An 18,790-nucleotide genomic window follows, 5' to 3' on the forward strand; every position below is an offset into this window, starting at 1 on the left:
GGTTGGACAGTGTTCTTGAAGCTACCAGCATGAGTTTGACCAAACTGTGGGAGGCAATAGACAGGAGTGCCTGGCGTGCTCTGGTCAATGGGGTCACGAAGAGCCGGACACGACTAAACGACTAAACTACAATGACATGAAAGCAAAGCTTGTATGCTGTTTTCGGACTTCATAAATCTGCAAGAATTCATCTCTAGCACCTATCGGTGATGGTGACCATCCTGGAGTATAGGTGGTAGTCTTTTCAATCCAGGCAGCAACCAAACAATTTGATTGTACTTTCTCGTGCATTTGAACCACCAAAAGACCATCACTGGTCTTGCTCTCAATTTCACCATTCAGTAATGCATCTTGCAAAGTGCAATTAATTCACTTTTCGTTGTGTTGCTTTGCTGCTTCCTGTGGAGAAGGCGTCTTGTTAAAGCCCTTCTAAATGAATTACTCTTTTTTTTTTTGCTCAGAGGAGATTTTCACAAGAATAGGATAATATTCTGTGAAGGAGTAAACAGCAGCTAACAGCAGTGCTTGCAGCAACCGTAGCACTTAGATCAGCATGTCACAGCAGTTTTTCTTTAGGCAGCTATTTTGCTATCTTCCACACTTACACAGACAGCGTGATGAGAATCGCCGCAGGAAGCTGAAGAAAATGAGAGACATTGCTGTGAGACATTATAATTGGGATTTTTTGTACAGTGATATCTTCCTATCCACGTATATATTGACAAAGATGCATGTTGTCCTGCTACTTAGAAAAGAAAAGAAAATCTACATACTGTTTAATTCTTATGCTGCAACGTTTGTGGATTAAACTTGTTGATAGCCCTAAAAGACATCTTAACACTGCTTCTAAAAGGATTACATTATTCATGCAGTTCCATTCTCAGCATTCGCTCTGCTTTATTCAAATGGTCCCTTACTCTGTATTCTTAATGAGTCTGTATGGATTGCTCATCATATTCTACACACTCTCTCTCCCTCTGTGCTCTGCAGATCTGCTAGTGAATTTACAGTTGACAGCTTTTTCTCTGGTAGCATTCCTGTGCCATCTAGTAGGATATAATACCCAGAAACCAGCAGATGAAGCCTTTCCTCCTCATTGAGTCTTTGCGGCTGAAGATGAAAGAGTTCCACCTGTTCATTCTTGCCTGATAAGAACCAGTTAAATACACAGGCACAGCCAGCAGAACATTGGCAGCCTTAGCTGAAATTGGAGGTAGAAGACAAAATGGGGCAAATAACTAACCACTCTGATTGAACACACCCCAGAGTTTACTTTCTGATTGCACTGTGGAGACTGGTAGTTCTTAAGATTTTGAAACCATTTTTTTTAAGGCCAGAGGAGTAACATTTACACACTTTGGACATTCTTTTTGTTTGAATGCTAGATGGATCTGTTAGGATTCTTGATCCGTGTTTGCAGTCATGGGATTGTTGTCTATCACGTGATGGTGTATGTTTTCATTCCACAGAGTGGGAAGTGACGGAGACAGGATTTTTTTTGGTATTACTGTGTTCCATGAAGTGGGACTAATTGTCATTTGTTCTTTCTCTCTTTACTGTCTGATGAGAAAGAGGAAGGAGCTAAGTCAGAATGCTCCGAGTGTATTATATGTAAATAAAGTAGATAAGCCAAAATGCTGTGCCTACTGAGTTCTGTTACACAAACTGCAAATACTCTGCAGGAACGTAAGTGTGCTTATGCTTTTTGATACAAATCGCTGTGATGTTTGGGCTGAATAATGCTTTTGAAGCTCCCGAATGATCGACCAGGAGGGAGAGAACATGTCCAACGGGCATGTGTCTCTACCAGGGTCCTACATGAGTGTAGGACAATCCTAACCGGATCATCAGGCTAAGAGGTATCTGCAAACGCAGCCTCTCAGAATTGTTTCTCTCTTCCCCTTTCTGCAGGGATGGGGAACCCTTTTCAACTTGAGAGGTTCATTCCCTACTGGGCAGCTTTCTCAGGGCTACATACCAATAATGGCGGTGAGGACCAGAGGCAAAAGTGAGCAGAGCGATTAATGTAGATTTTCCCTTTGCATAGTAGGTTAGTTTCTGTACATACTCGCACTCCTTTCTGTTCACCAACCGGACAAGCAAAATGCATTATTGGGAGCGTTCCAGCCACGCAAGAATGTCTGGTATGAATCAGGTCATAGAATAGAATCATAGAATTGCAGAGTTGGAAGGGACCCCAAGCATCATATAGTCCAACCTCCTGCAATGCAGGAATCTCAGCTAAAGCATCCATGCCAGATGGCTATCCAACCTTTACTTAAAAACCTCCAAGGAAGGAGAGTCTACAACCTCCCGAGGGAGACCGTTCCACTGTCAGAAAGTTTTTTCTGAAGTTTTGTCGGAATCTCCTTTATTGTAACCTGAAGCCATTGGTTTGAGTCCTACCCTCCAGAGCAGGAGAAAACAAGCGTGTTCCCTCTTCTATGTGATAATCCTTTAAATATATGAAGATGGCTATCATATATTCTCTCAGTCTCCTCTTTCTCAGGCTAAACATACTCAGCTCCTTCAACTGTTCCTTATAGGCATGGTTTCCAACCCTTTATCATCTTGGTTGCCCTCCTCTTTCTTGTAGAGCATTCAGTTTTTGGCATTGGCTAGCCCAGGGGTCAGCAAACATTTTCAGCAGGGGGCCGGTCCACTGTCCCTCAGACCTTGTGGGGGGCCGGACTATATTTTGGGGAAAAATAAACGAACGAATTCCTATGCCCCACGAATAACCCAGAGATGCGTTTTAAATAAAAGCACACATTCTACTCATGTAAAAACACGCTGATTCCCGAACCGTCTGGGGGCCGGATTGAGAAGGCTGCATCGGGCCCCTGGGCCTTAGTTTGCATACCCATGCACTAGCCAATACAGATCTTCCTCCTGCCAGGCCTGCTGAACATACAACAGAACTATAGGTCTGGTTTTGTCCTGACTTGGGGCTCACCTCACTGACTGTGCAGCAGCTGTTCTAAAATGCATCATTACTCTGTGACATAAGAAAAATTACAGTGGTGCCTCGCAAGACGAAAATAATTCATTTCGCGAGTCTTTTCGTCTTGCAATGTTTTTCGTCTTGCGAAGCACGGTCCATCGCAACTGCGCCTCTTCAAGTGGCTTTTAAAAAAAGGCGCAAGACGTTTTCGTCTTGCGAAGCAAGCCCATAGGGAAATTCGTCTAGCGAAGCAACGCAAAAACGGAAAACCCTTTCGTCTAGCGAGTTTTTCGTCTTGCGAGGCATTCGTCTTGCGGGGCACCACTGTACTTTATTATTACCATGGTTTTGCATATGGAAATTGAGGTATGTTGCTATTTGGCAGGAAAACAGATCTTAGGGCCACAGACTCCTGCAGAGTCGGGCACACTTGGGTTTGCTTAGCCTGGATTGAATTGTAAATTTAGTCTAGAGTCTCAAGTACAGCATTGGTCAAAAACGGCTATCAATATTGGTTTTGATATCTTTTCTTTGCCATCACTGGTAAAAGCAAATCTAAGCTAAGCAACAACTGCCGCTTAACAAACATTTCATTATTTTTCCAGGGTTGGACATCAGTAGATTGCAGTTGTGGGAGGAATGTAACTTTATATCAGTTAATTTTGAAGCAATTACAATTCTGATAAACTTATTCATTGCTGATACCTATTCGCACTTGTTTGCTGATCTATTAGGGCTTGGAGCAGAAAGCGTAACTGGAACTTGTCCTTCAGTGTAGCTAGTTATTAATGGGACTCTGTGTATACTGCAGCAAATATGTGTCCCCAAGTGCCACAGGTGTGATATTTCTCTTGAGGACACTTCTACATCTCTCTGTGCCCTTGCAATCCTAACTCAACACACGTAATCTTAAGAAGGTGATCTTGGTTGGCCTTGGAAGTTGTGATGTGAAATGGGCTGGAATTAGTTGTGGATAGATTTCATGCATTTTCAGATTTTTATGGTGGTGTGCCATAGTCCTTTAAGTTACCACAGTGGATTTGATTTGATTTGGTTTTTCCTGTGCATTTCTAATATCAGGGGTGGATGATTGTTCGAAAACACCAGGTTTAGCTGAATAGTGCTTTTAGTCCTTAGTAAAGGTCGTACGGTTTAATGTTTATGGATAAGGTTCGCGATTGCTATATCTTGTATATGTGTGTAAACCTTTTGTTTATTCCGTGCACTTCATTGGTGTATCTTTTTTTCCCTCTCTCTTTTACCAAACAGAAGAAGAAGTGGAAAATTTTGATGTTTCCAGTCTGCCCGCCGAAGTGCTGCAGAACATTGAAGCTGACAGTTTCTGGTGCATGAGTAAACTGCTTGATGGCATTCAGGTAAATTGATTTCCCCTTCTCTAACCATTGGGATAACTGATTAGCATTGTGGCTAATAACAGCATTAAGAGTGTTGAAAAAGAATATACCTGACGAGTAGAATAGGGCAGTAGATGCCACCATATTTTAAAAATGTGAAATGTAAACAGGACATTGGTATTTATGAGGTACATTTTGAAATTGGTTCTCCTTCCCGGTGTTCACCAGTACAACCTTCTTGAGCTTGATTGAAAACATACTGTTTTTCCACATGTTGGTCGACAGTTTTCTTTTCTTTTTTAAAAAGTAGGCTATTCCGATATGATTGCTATTTTATTGTGAGTGTTTCTGGTCAGGGATGAGGCCAAACAGTCTTCGTAACTTGCTTCTCATCTGTGCAGTCTTTCTGGCTGTTTGTTGACATCCGTGACTCCCACTAATTGATTTGCGAACCTCAATTAGCGATTTATGGCCGCCCGGCACACTTCCGCTCCGGCTCTCCGTCACGGCTCAGCAGAGCTTCGCACAGCGGTGTAAAACTGTCACGTAGCTTGGCTTAGTTTCCAGACAAACACACACAGAGTCCAGGTTTGTCTCTTTCAGTCCTTTATTCCGATATTCCCCAGGATTCTCCTGGACTCACCGCAGCCATGACAAACTGCAACCTCTCCCTCACAGCATTGAGTGAGACTGACAAACTCCTCCCAAGCTCCTCCCAAGCTTCGAAAACTGACGTCAGAATGCTGAGGCATCATGGGAACAACTTAACCTCTTAAGTTCCAACTCCCATACCCCCTCTGCCACACATTCTGACAAAACCTTTTTGAGTTCAACACCTTCCCCTTTGCCTTGTGCCCCTTCCCGGCATCTTTCCCAGGCACCTGTTGAACCCCTTCAACACTCCCAGAATCACACTGTGCGACACTTTCCCACGCACCCATGACCTGAAACCCCTCTGACCCACTTGGGCCAGCAGTTGTGTCTTCTCCGTCAGACTTGTCCCCCTCTGACTTGACAACCCGTCTGTGAGCTTTCTCCATTACGCTTACCGGAGATGAAGCCTCACACCTGGACATTCCTTTCACAACCCTTGGAGATGCCCAAACCTGCCCTGACCCCTGACCCTGGACCTGGTCCCCATCACCGGGTTCTGAACCCTGATCCTGGACCTGGTCCCCATCACCGGGATCAGCCTCTGCCTCCCTCTCCTCCCCTTGAGGAGACTTTGCACCCGTCACCTGGTGACGTATTCCCTTTTCCTTGAAAAACTCCTCCAGAGCAGACCCAGTAAACTGTGACCCTCGGTCGCTCTTGAACCCTCGCACCCTGGTGGAGAACCTTCGTTCCACCTCTGCAACCCAATCCTGGATCAGTTGCGCCACCTCCCCCTGTGATTTGAGAGAGAAACACCAGCCAACCTGGCTGTGGTCATCTGTCAGCGACAGCACATACCTGGCCCCACCCAGACTCTCATACCTCATGGGTCCTGACAGATCTGTGTGAACAAGCTCAAAGGGCTCCTCGGTTACCCTCCCAAACCCGGGAAAACCAAGTACCTTTGCACCTTTGCATGCCCTGCACCCTTGGGACCTCCTCCCACATTTCCGGAGTTCGCACCCTTTTGTGCACCTGTGCAACTTTTGCACATGCCTGGGAACCTTAGCACACTGCACCTGTGCTTTTCCAGCATTCCCACCACCCTCCAGAGGTGTTTTCAGAACAAAGAGATTGTTCTCCCTCTGCACGTTGACCAGTTGTCTCCCTCCTCTGAAAATGGAACAGGTGTCATTTTCAAAACAAACATTGTATCCCTGCTTCATTAGAGCTGATACAGATAATAGACAACAATTCAGTCCCGGCACAACGTAGACCTCTAGCTCCTCCTGTAAAGGAGAGAAAAACACGTTAGCCACACCACAGACTGATTTTTGTGTTCCGTCTGCGAACATAACAGTCATTCCAGTTGAAATAGCCCTGCAGTTCCGCATTTCGCCAGCAGGTTCGCTTATCAGGTGACGACTGACAGTAGTGTCCAAAACCCAGCGCATCACCATGTCCTGGCTGGAGTTGTTCTTCACAGTTGCCATAGAAGCAGTGATAAGAAAACAACCCTCCCCAGTGTCTGAGCCACATCCTTCCCTTGCGTTCCCACGCTGGCCTCCTCTTCAAGACTGATTCCCCTGGGAACTCAGCTGGTTGACCTTGGCAAACTTGGCAACATCCTGTCTTGCCTCTCTGCTCCGGTGGGGGCAATCTCGTCGCAGATGTTGAACTCCAGTGGAAAAACACTGCCCGGTGCTCCTCCCAGCTGGCCTCCTTCTCCTTCTTCCGGAAAAGCACTCCTTGCCAGCTTTGCCCCCTCTGAACCGCCATCTCATTCCAGCAGGCTTCTTAAACTTGCCTTTGGAATCCTTCGCCCCCCCGACCTGCTCACCAGCGCTCCTTGAGGCTAAAACATCAGGAACAGGGCTACAGCCATCTCTAGGCTTTTGTATTCCTTCCCCAGGGCTCTAGCCTCCTGCTGAAGCTTCACAGCAAACACAGCAGTACATCCCCAGACAGCCCTTGCTGACTTCACGTCCTTGCCCAACTTCTTAGAGTGAGCTTTCCAGACGGAATGTCCTCCAAGACCTGGCTGCCTGCCATTGTCTTCTGTTCTCCCAAGACGCCCCAAGCTGTACTCACAAGATCACCAGCTCCTCTGGCGTGGAGAAACGATTCCCTGCTGCTCTCAGCTCTTGGCTCCACAGCATTCAGCTTGCTTGCTTGCTTGCCTCCGCCTCCTGCCGTGCTCCTCTGCTAGACACCGCAGACTTCACAGCTCCCGGCAGCCTCCCGTGACAGGTTTACGATAGGTGATTTAGGTTACCCATAACCTCTGGCTGTTTGTTGACATCCGTGACTCCCGCTAATTGATTTGCGAACCTCAATTAGCGATTTATGGCCGCCCGGCACACTTCCGCTCCGGCTCTCCGTCACGGCTCAGCAGAGCTTCGCACAGCGGTGTAAAACTGTCACGTAGCTTGGCTTAGTTTCCAGACAAACACACACAGAGTCCAGGTTTGTCTCTTTCAGTCCTTTATTCCGATATTCCCCAGGATTCTCCTGGACTCACCGCAGCCATGACAAACTGCAACCTCTCCCTCACAGCATTGAGTGAGACTGACAAACTCCTCCCAAGCTCCTCCCAAGCTTCGAAAACTGACGTCAGAATGCTGAGGCATCATGGGAACAACTTAACCTCTTAAGTTCCAACTCCCATAGTCTTGTGTTAACTGGCAGGTTTCTTTCTGGCAGGAATGCTCATTCTGTTGCCTAGGAGTGGGGGGAACATTTTCAGCTGGAAGGTCTTATTCCCTTCTGGGCAAGTTGCTTATGCTTTATATGTTAACACAAGCACACCAAACAGCTATTTCAAGATTGGTGTTACACGCTTCTGGTAGGTTGTCATATAACAGCTTAGCCACTGCATTTTGCACAAACCTCAGCTTCTGAAACATCTTCAAGGGCAGCCCCACGTAGAGCATATTGCAGTAATCTATCCTTGAAGTCAACAGTGCATGGTCACTGCAGTCAAGCTTTCCAAGTCCAGGAGCAGTTGTAAGTAGCAATTCAGTGTGATCTGGGATAAGGCTATTGACGGCAACTAGTCATGATGCCTATGCATTTTCTCCAGGATCAGACGCAAAGCAGCTCTGAATGCCAACTGTTGGGGAATAACACAGAAGGTTATTTTCTTCATATCCTGCTTGTAGACTTCCCTAGAGTCATTTGATTGGCCAGTGGCGGGAAAAGGATGTTGGACTATAGATAAGTCTTTGGTCACATTCAGCAGGGCAGTTATACAGTTTTGTCCAGGAAACATGCTGGGAAGAAGAATAAAGAATCCTGGTCTGTATGGCAGTCCACTACACATGGTTGGCTTACCTTGTGGAAAGGATTCTTCCATTGCCTTCAGTGATGCTCATGAATATCATCATCAAACCTTTATTGGCATCATTTACAAACATTCAGAATAAATAGGCCAATGCGATCTTGTCGCCATTTCAACAGTACAGTCATTTGCCAAAGGGAAGAAGAGGCGAGCAATCTATTTCACCTCTGTGGGTCTCCAGCAAAGGCAGGATCCTGTAGCGTACTTCGGTGGCAAAAAATCAAATAGAGGAACTTAGCTACTGTCTTGGTGAGCTCCTGGTCTCTCCCCTGTAATAAGAAGCGTATGACCTCTGTCTCTGGTTTCCATATTTGGATACATAGCTGGTCTAAGAATTGTTGGTGGAGATCATCATACCTTTTACATTTAAGGACCATGTGAGTTAGAGTTTCCACCAGGTGGGCATCACATGGGCAGATCCTATCCCCTTCTGCCATACCCGTGAACCTACCCCAAAGGAGGTTAGAAGGATTAGAATTGAACCTAGCCAGCAAAAAAGCCCTTCTTTCTTGCGGGTTAAACAAAAATTGTAGCTCATGAATATGCACTGGTCCAAAGATGAATGGCCAATAACTTAGAAGTGCTCCAAAAAGCTGCCTTAAAGAGGCAAGTTTCAGTTTCGGCACAGTGCATCACCTACTTCGTAATGAATCAGGGATTCATTTGTGAATACAGAGGGAGATTGTGGCTGCTTTATGCTTCACTGCCAGTTTTATTAAGCTATTGACAGGTGTACCTTACTGCCTTTGCTAACTGCAAGTGGTTGCTGACCGCATTAAAACACCCCCTTTGTTTTTGTTGCCATTCCTTTCTGAAGTTTCCTCATCTTGCATAGAATGTGCCTTCCTGTCGAAAGGTTGGTTTGTCAAACATGTCTTGCAGCAACCAGTGAGGATTTAAGATGAGGAATTAGGCTTGATAAGTGGTTAGCGGAGTGGAAGCTTTAATGTGGCTCAAATATTATTCTGTTCTGAAGCACTGAAAAAAGAACCTACGGTAGATCTTACAGACTTACCTGGGAGCAGGGTACAATTATTTTCACCACTTAAGATCAGAGCTTCCAATTTCTTTGTGGCCATTATTCCTTTTCAGAGCACAAAAACTATTTTGCTCCGCTCCAATTGTAAATAGTGTTGCGCAGAATGTTTAAGCTTGTTATACATAACAAGTTATCAGGAAAACAGATGTGTTGTCAAGAATATGTGATACTTTGAAGAAAAGGCGGTTTCTTGCACATTTCTTATTTAAGGACTGCTTCTACATTATGCCACGTGGGCATAGGAAGCTTCAAACACTTCGGAAAATAATTTTAAGGAAATGGGAAAATCTAGCCCTTTTTGGCCTGAGGACAGTGTTCCAATTTACCAGCTCCTTTAGGCACATCATACTAGTGGTACGTGTGGCAACTGATACTGAGCTCAATTTTGGGGGTGAATATGTCTATGGTGAAGATGAACACTCTAGAAACTGTGCAGTGGAATGGAAGAAAAACTTTGGTCAACTGGCTCATGACTGAAGCAGGCCTGAATACACACCTTAGGGGTTGATTCCCGTCCATGCAAGTAGCCACACTGGGGGTGACTGTTGTGAGAGTCTCCCTGTGCTTCGATAAGGCTTGGGACTGCATCAAGCCCAGAAACAGTGGGAAAATGTTTCTGCAGGTGTTTGTTCCATTTCCTGCCATTAACCAACTGAACTGCATTCAAGTGAGGAAAAAATGAGGAGAGAGAAAAGGACAAATCGCAATGCTGAGAAGTTTGGGTTTCAGCAGGGACCAAAAAGAGACTGTACTCAGTGCTAGAACTCACTCCTTTTTATTTTCTTAATTTTATTTTTGTCTAGACTCAAGTTTTTCCAATAGATATTTGCGTATTCTGAAGCCTTTGGAGACCACTTTGCTTTTTTTGCTCACTCTTTGAGAGAAGTTTTGTTTTTTTCCTTGTAGCAAGTCCCTTGCTTCAGTTTTGGAAGCTGCTTTTCACCATTTTCTCTGAATTCACTATTAGGGCCTTGACTATTTGGCTGAAGAACAATTCTGAATAGATGCAATTTTCATAGGTTTTCACTTTGAGTTCATTTTCTGTTTATTCCCTTGTGTGGCACACACCTCACTGTTCAGATTAAAAATATTTCCCTTTTATTTATTTTTTGCATGTGTTTAGTTTCCATTTGTACTATGCTTGATCCTACACACTAGATCCTGGACTCAGCTTTCTCAACTTCCTCCTGAGACCACAGAAGCTAGTTTCATGGATCCCTGCTTGGAAATTGTAGCTATAACCCCTCCCCTTCCTTAATTTGTAGGTTAAACTGCTATAAGGCTAGGAATTTAGTAAGCTTTTAACAAGTTTGGACTGGTAGAAGTTTTATGGCTTATTAATATACATGCTTTTTGCCTATTTAATACTGTTTTCCATTTATGAATTGCTTTCTTATATTTTATTCATACATTTTATTATATTTCAGTTTTTGCCAAGTTTGTATATTTTCTTCATTTTTGTTTACTAATGAAAATAAATTTCTCCAGTTTATTTTATTTTTGGTCTGGTCTGATCCCTTTCTGATTACCCCCAATAACTCAATGGAGCAAAATTTAAGAACCTATTTGTAGATACCTACAGCTGGCATAGGCTACAGACATGTTGCACACACTTGCATGCACACACGAGGATGTGCGCTGTTATGGGATGTGAATTGCTCCTTCCTCTGCTGGCCTGATGTGGGACTGGGCTGGAGAGTTTGGCAGTCTGCTGCCTGTCTCCTCAGTGGAGATGAGAGATCTGGTGAGCTGGGAGAAGCAGCAATCTGTTTCCCAATCCCACCCAGATGTGAGCCAGTGAGAGCTTTTGAATTTGCCCTCTCCAATTCCAGGGAGCTTCAAAAGCAGGGAATCAAAGGGCAATCTAGTAGATTAGATTAGGGGACCGGGAGGCTGGTGTGGTCAGCCTAATATGGCCTGCAGGTTTGCTACCCAGGGTGGAAAGTTATGCTATGGAATTTATCAACCGGGAAGTTTCCAGATTTTAAAAATACACAGGGGTGGGTTAGCTGTGGCCCTCCAGATGTTGGACTCATATAATCTTAACCATGATCACAAAAATTTGGGGTGATGGGAGTTATAGTCCAACAAATACACGGGGTGCTACAGCTTCTTTATTCTGTTGTAAGGTGTGCATTCTTGGGAATGTCTGATGTTCTTGGGGAGTTTATCATGTCTCTCCCCACAGCCACAGAAAGGAAAAGAAATAATCTATAATAATCTGATAATTCCTAATAGACATGTTTCTGTTTGTTATTGATACGCACGTTAGAGAACATGTTTTACTTAAGCAAGTTGGACAGAGTCTGTTGAGATACCTAATGTGTTTTGAATGGTAATTTTACCCACTCTCAGCTGGTCATTCTGCAAGGTTGAAGTCAGCTGCCAGCAAGACATTGATTCAGCTGTTTCTTTTTTGAAGCAACTGTGCTCGTATCTCTTTGTCAACATGCTTGCTTTATGATCTTGTCTCCTTAGGATAACTACACCTTTGCTCAGCCTGGTATTCAGAAGAAAGTGAAAATGCTGGAAGAACTGGTTAGCCGAATTGACGGTACGTCTTGAAAACTAAGCGAGACTGGACGTGGCTTGGTTAGAAGACTTTGCTAGCTGCCTGGGCAATACCAGCGCAGTGATCCGTCTCTACCATAATGTGGCCTTTCTCAGGCGAGGTGTCACCCTTAGTCAACTTGTGGCATAGTGGCCTTTTGCAAACTTACTGCACTGTATCACTTAAAGGAAAGCCACTAGAGCATGCGCCACTCTCATTACTTTTTATTAAGGCAATGTAATCAAAATCCAATGCCAATCTTTTTTGCTGCAGACTAATGGCTACATACAAAAGCCAGCCAGCATTCATTTTACATTAAGCTCAATGATTGTAGTAATTCGGGAGAGTCGCAGTGGTTGTTTATAGTTGTCCTTTGGCACTCTGTTTTGTGCCTTTGTGTATCGTTTTGCTATCAGGAATGTCTGAATAATTTCTCTGTGGAATCCAATTAATTACCAACTTTGGAAATAACATCTTTAATATTGGAGATAAATTACAGCGGGTGTGAGGGTAATTTTAGATTATGCTTTCATGTTTTTCGCAGGACTACTTTGAAACATTTTCTACCTTCATCCTTAAAACAATTCCCATCATGAAATGCTGACTGTCATATTGCTGGAGCAGAGTTTAATTAAATGAAATTTGAGAGATAGTGCTTGCCCATTCTAAGCATATTCTCTTGATAGTTCGTTAAATTAACGAGCACAGCGATGCCGAGCAGAACTAAGCATATATTTGTGACACTGCCTGTCAGTTATGAGAGTGTGTGTGTGTGTGTGTGTGTGTGAGTGAGTCAAAAAATGCTGTTACGCAAGCAACTCAACAGTGGCTAAACTTATTAGGAAGATGATTTCTATTGTTTCATTATGCATAGTGTAAGCTTTGTTGCAGCAGCGTTTACTGCAACAATTTATATATTTGCTTGCTTGTATTTGAACAATCTAGATTGTTGATGGAGACATTGGCTGTGCTTAGAGGTGAACTTTCCCATAACTGATGGTGATGAAATGCATGAGTTGCCATCAAAGAAAGCTATTTAATATGCCTAGTTGCAAATAACTTGCTACTTAGCAGCTGTTGTCTGTGAAAAGCATTGGTGCGATCCTTCCTCACGCAAATGACACCCTTGGTGTAAATGTATTGCATGGGAAGCGTCATTTTCCAGCAGTAGATCATACGCTTTTCTTGCAAAAGGTCCCAGACTCAGTCTCTCTGTGGCATCTCCAGATAGGACTCTTGTCTTGTTTCCTTGGAGTGCCTCTTCCAATCAGAGATGACAATATTGAGCTGAATAGTCCAATTATGTGGCAAGGTATGCTACTATCTCTAAGTTGCAACAGAGAGGCAGTATGCTTCCTGTCTCTTCATTTAGCCCTTGTACTCCAACCCAGAGATCTGGTTGGAAGTTTACCCATGCTTGAAATTAAATATGGCTCTAGCCCTGAGTTAAAGGAATGGATGGAATATTCAGAAGCCTCCTGGTTTCCTGCTCTTGCAGCCATAGGACAAACTCTGGAAGACAGAGATTTATTTTTATTTAGCTTTCTCTGTGTGTATGTGCGTGTTGGTAGGAATCTTGCATTATGTACTTGCCCAAACCATTGGCAATTTTTTTTTGCACATAAGGAACAATCACTGCACGTCTTAACATAACTGGTTAATGAAGATAGCAAGGCTTGAATTAAGAAGAACAGGAGGCTGATACGTGGTGACAAATATGCTCTGCTAGAACAATCTAAGATGGAAAGAGGGTGTGAGTGGGGTGCGGGAATGTTAAATGGAAAAGTGCTTTAATGAAAAAGCGGAGTGATAAATAATATTTATGTTAATCATCCCTGATGTTTGCTTAAAATATGTGAGGTTGGAAATATTTATGGCTTGGTTATTAGATGTAGCTAGTCAACCGGAAAATATGGCTTTATTCTCAAAGGATAAGATCTTTCCTCCACAAGCTACTTAGCTTCCCTGCAACTTCTGCACCTGTCACAAAGTTAAGCTGATGATAACCAGCAGCCAGAAAAGCCCGTTGGCAGAACGGAAAGGTGACTGATCTGTGGTTTTAATAAGTTTATTTATTTAGCAGTCTTTACATCCCACCTAGTGATTGAAATTCTCAAAGCGGTTTGCAATGTATTTGCAGCATGATAAAACAGACAGTAAAGCAACCGTCACTGCAGCATGGCACGGGTGTGTACAAGTCACATGCACACGCGCGCACACACACACACACCAGTTATCTGATGGTCCGACGAATGCCATTTTGTGGCAGAGTCTCTGTTGACACAGCTGGATGTGAGATCCACAAGGCCAGGACTTTCTCAGTCCTGGTGCTGCTGTCTCTCAGAAACCCAGCCCTAGTGGCAGATGCAGGGGGTGATGGGGGAATATAGATGCGTCCCTTCCAGTTCTCAGATGCTGCAATCAGTTAAAGTTAAAATCTCAAGCAGTGCCTAATGGGAAGAGAAGGCAAAGCAAAATGCAGTAGAATCAGAGCTTGATCCATTAGTCTCCAGTTCTCTCTGTTGTCAGAAAAGCAGGGCTGGGGGCTTAGGTTGTTTTACAGTGAGGACTGAACATGCTCAGTGGGCATGAAATGACAGCTGACTAGGTTTTTTTGGGAGGGAGGCAGCAGGGAGGAAACATAGGGTGGATGGGAACTGGCTGGAACCTTATCCAGAAGCACTCCAGTGCGCAACATTTGGTTGCAGTATCCTACTTGTATATCCATGCTTCGACAGGCAAAAGTACAGCATCCATGCATGAAAGAAGAGGTATCAGTAGACTTGGAGTAACTCAAGACGTTTGCAGAGTATATAAAAAAAATGGGAAAAACCCTCCAAGCAGACCCATAATAACCCAATGGCACTGAGTATCCAAAAAGGGGGAAAACATTGGCAACTGGGTGGAAGGTTGAGGGGAAATGGAATAGAATGGAATGGCTGGAACAGGACATGTGCACATATTAGGAAGAACGGTCTCATTGGTTGTTCAGTCATTTTCATAAGTTACTGGTTCATACTGGGAAGCTGCTTTCCCAAATAATGGAAGTGAGAGGTGCCCCTAGAGAAAAATGGAGCACTCCCAAGATTTTAATATAGCTGAGATTTTAGGTATTCACCCACCCAACTCTCTCTTGTTCTAAAAAATTAAAATAAAATAAATGATTCTAAATACGCATATTACCGTATTTTTCGCTCTATAACACGCACCCAACCATAACACGCACGTAGTTTTTAGAGGAGGAAAATCCATAGGCATGCCACCCGTAGGCATTCCCTCCATAACACGCACAGACATTTCCCCTTACTTTTTAGGAGGAAAAAAGTGAGTGTTATGGTGCAAAAAATACGGTACTTTGTATCGGATCCAATGGTCTCAGGACCGCTGGATTATATAACCCTCCTGAAGACTGAAAGGGGGAATGATTTTTCACCAATCCTCCTGCATCTTTCACCTGCTGAATCTGCTTATTAGGGTTGGGGACCCTCCAGAACAACATCAGAGGTAGTGCAGGGGGAAGGAGAAATTGCCTTTTCCATTTTGCCCTGCAGATGATGAATGGAAGGGAATTCTTTGGATTGAGCCCTTTATTTCTATTAATGTTAATACATTCAGTTTTTTTAAAAAAATTGTATAAACAGTTTCACATACAAGTTTAAGTTTAAGCGCCTTTTCTTTCCTAACCCCTTTCTCCCTCTGGTGTTTTCTATTAAAATACCTCTCTTTTAAGGACCATGATCTGGGAAGTTCTGAAAGGGTCACTTAACATTGTTGGATGTCTCAGAGTTTCTGCATTCTTGATTTTCAAGTGAGGACAGAATTTTTTCCATAACCTTGCTGGAATAAATCCTCGCTCTGGGCATTTGTTTTTTCATTCATATATTGTGAGGACCACATATGTATTATAATAAAAGTAGGATCTTCAGAATAACCTGTTCTTCTCATCTTCTAAGGGAATTGTTTTCCAACTCTGTGGATTAAGCTTTCAATTTCAAAGGATTTGTTATTTTACAATATTTATAAGAAATGTGATTACAGTAATTCAGTAAAGCTGTTTTAAATCGCATGCCAAGCATTACAGGAAAAACAATTTTAATTACTTTTCTAAGGTGTTTTAAAGTTGGATGATTTAGAGGCTCAGTTTTACAACACGAGAACTAAATTCAGATTCTTGTATGAAATAGCAAGCCCTTTCCCCAACCTTATGCTATGTGATATTCCTGCATGTTTTATGGAACTCAGTGGTTCAGTGTCTTACCAGTAGATTTTACTGCCTCATTAAACAATTGTATCGATTGAAAATAACTTTGTCTTTTGGGGAAGTTCAGCACGAACGAAACTTATTTGAGGTTGAACTGGAATGACTTTTTTCTTTTCTTTTTGTCTAGTAGTACCATATTTTAAGTCATAATGGACTTTTGGAGAAAGGTTAAGCTAGGAAACCTTGATTTTCATTTGTGATGACCAAGAAGGGCTTTCTGGAGTGTCAGGGGTAAACAAGCAGGACTGTCTCATGATTGTAGATCTTTGTAAGGAGAGGAAGACAAAGACTATCAATAGGAGGGTTCCCTAGCACAATTCAAGGTGTTGATGCTGGCCTTAAAAGCCCTAAACTGCCTTGGCCCAGTATGCTTGAAGGAGTGTCTCCACTCCCATCGTTCTGCCCGCACACTGAGGTCCACCTCCAAGGGTCTTCTGTTGGTTCCTTCACTGCGAGAAGCGAAGTTACAGGGAACCAAGCAGAAGATCTTCTTGGCAGTGGTGCTCTCCCTGTGGAATGCCCTCCCATCAGATGTCAAAGAGATGAAGAACTGCACAACTTTTAGAAGACACCTGAAGGCAGCCCTGTACAGTCATACCTCAGATTACAGACGCTTCAGGTTGCGTTTTTTTGGGTTACGGACCTGCCGAAACCCGGACGTACCGGAACGGGTTACTTCTGGGTTTCGGGGGTCGCGCATGCGCAGAAGCGCCAATTCGCAACCCGCACGTGCGCAGATGCGCTGCTGCAGATTGCGAATGTGCATCCCACACGGATCACGTTCACAACCCGAGCTTTAAAGGTTTGATGTTTTATTATGTTTTTATATTTTGCTGGAAGCCACCCAGAGTGGCTTGGGAAACCCAGCCAGATGAAAGGGGTATAATAATAATAATAATAATAATAATAATAATAATAATAATAATAATAATAATAATTATTATTATTATTATTATTATTATTATTATTATTATTATTATTACATTCAGTAGTTGATGATGGGCTGGGGTGGCAGTGCTCACCTGAACTCTGGTCAGCTGTGATGCTGGTGCTTATTGGGGGATAGAGGGAGAAAGGCAAGGTCTATATGTTGCAAACACACTGGCATAACCAATCTGGTTATCTTGCCAGTGCCAAACTCTGGTTCTCTTGTACCTTGCCAAACTTGCTGCCGCTTTGCCCCTCCCCTTATAGCTCCCAGTAGGCAGCAGCAACACAACCAGCTGAAGGTCAGATAAGTCCTGCCACCCCAGCACAACATCCACTACTGCAAATGAGTGTTACAGTACTGGATGCAAGTCAGTACTGTATGGTGTATGCCAGTACTGGCAATGGCCAGTTACAGATGCATCTAATGACCATACAAATGACCCACCCTTGCAACGTGGGCGCTCCTCCCAAAGTAGCTTCACTGTCCGGAATATCCTGCTAATTGTTAAGGCTGGCTTTCTTAATGGGCAGTTTGTCTCTTCTCCTAGATATCCCCTGATAGTAGGATTGCATGAAGTCTAGGTGTAGCAACAGGAAGGCGAACAGCAGGTATTCAGCTAGACTTCAGCCTTCACCAAAATTGCTTAGTTACAAAATCTGAGGCAGTTAGGAACTTGGCAAAGATGGGAATTTAGAGAAGCATCTGATGGAATGAAAGAAACTTTCTTAGCATATGGAAGCAGGGTGTCATTTTTAGCAAACACTATTTCTTTATATTCTACTTAAGAATGGAGTATGAAATGATTATGCTTCTTGGTACCAACACACAGTGCATTTTGCATAAACATGTTATTTAATAAGCCTGAACACACATAAATCCATGGTATAAAATATGCAGGTGTAACTTTTTTTTTTTAATGGAAGGACCTGTATCAGCACATTTTCAATAGGTTAGTATAAGTTTTTTTTAAAGTGCTGAGAAGACTGTTAAACAAATTCCCCCCTTATTTCTTTTGATACAAGAACTATTATTTCTTGAAGATTTAGCATAATTTTATTATCGCAAACTGCTGTATAAGTATTTTATGAAAAAAATACTTTTAAGTCTGAAAGATGGCAATAATTACATCTGCCGAGTCATTCATTACATCTGCATGCTTACTATCAGTGAAATGGAAAATTTAAATTTGGAATTATTGCCAGCCAAATTACCTTTATCGGTGAAATAACATCTGTTCACAATTACTTATAAAAAAGGAGGAATGAATCTTTTCAGCCTGTGCATTTTCGTTTTGTCTCTGAATATATTATAAAATAAATTGCAAATAAAGCTTTGCACTTAGTGGTCCATTTTTCAACATGTTAGGAAGAAATAGAGGCAAGCCCACAGGAAATTCAGTATGCTTAAATTTGTATTTTTTTATAAAGTGATTTGAAATATGTTGCCCCAGTTTGTAGCTTTTCATTATTTTCAAAGGCTTTCCAATAATCCGAAGTAAATATGTAGCGGCTGTGGAATCTACTATTTATGAGTAGCTGCTGCATTTACCTCTGAGTAAATGCTTCAATTAGCTTGAAATAACTTCTAAATCTAAAGTGATGCAGCAAATTTGTCAACCTACGGTATTTGCGCCTGCCTATGACACATTCTTAAGCAAGTTAAATGCTCCGCCGTGTATCACTGCTTTGCATTTCCTACTATATTTGCTAAGGGGAAATGTAGGCTTTTCTCATTCTTCGCTTTGAGCAGCAGTTGTTGATTGGACAATGGCCTTT

At 43.0% G+C, this 18,790-nt stretch overlaps 1 protein-coding gene across 1 annotated transcript in view; it reads left to right on the forward strand.

The window, feature by feature from the left end:
* The window catches only part of TBC1D22A (TBC1 domain family member 22A), a 117,747-nt gene that overhangs the window by 53,189 nt on the left and 45,768 nt on the right, over positions 1-18,790 (forward strand). The window contains exons 9-10 of the mRNA XM_082239707.1: positions 4,214-4,320; positions 11,751-11,826. Coding sequence (XP_082095833.1) covers positions 4,214-4,320; positions 11,751-11,826 — 183 coding nt within the window. The remainder of the gene's footprint in view (positions 1-4,213; positions 4,321-11,750; positions 11,827-18,790) is intronic.

Source organism: Podarcis vaucheri (assembly GCF_965113315.1).
Source record: "Podarcis vaucheri genome assembly, chromosome: 10".
Lineage (NCBI taxonomy): Eukaryota > Metazoa > Chordata > Lepidosauria > Squamata > Lacertidae > Podarcis > Podarcis vaucheri.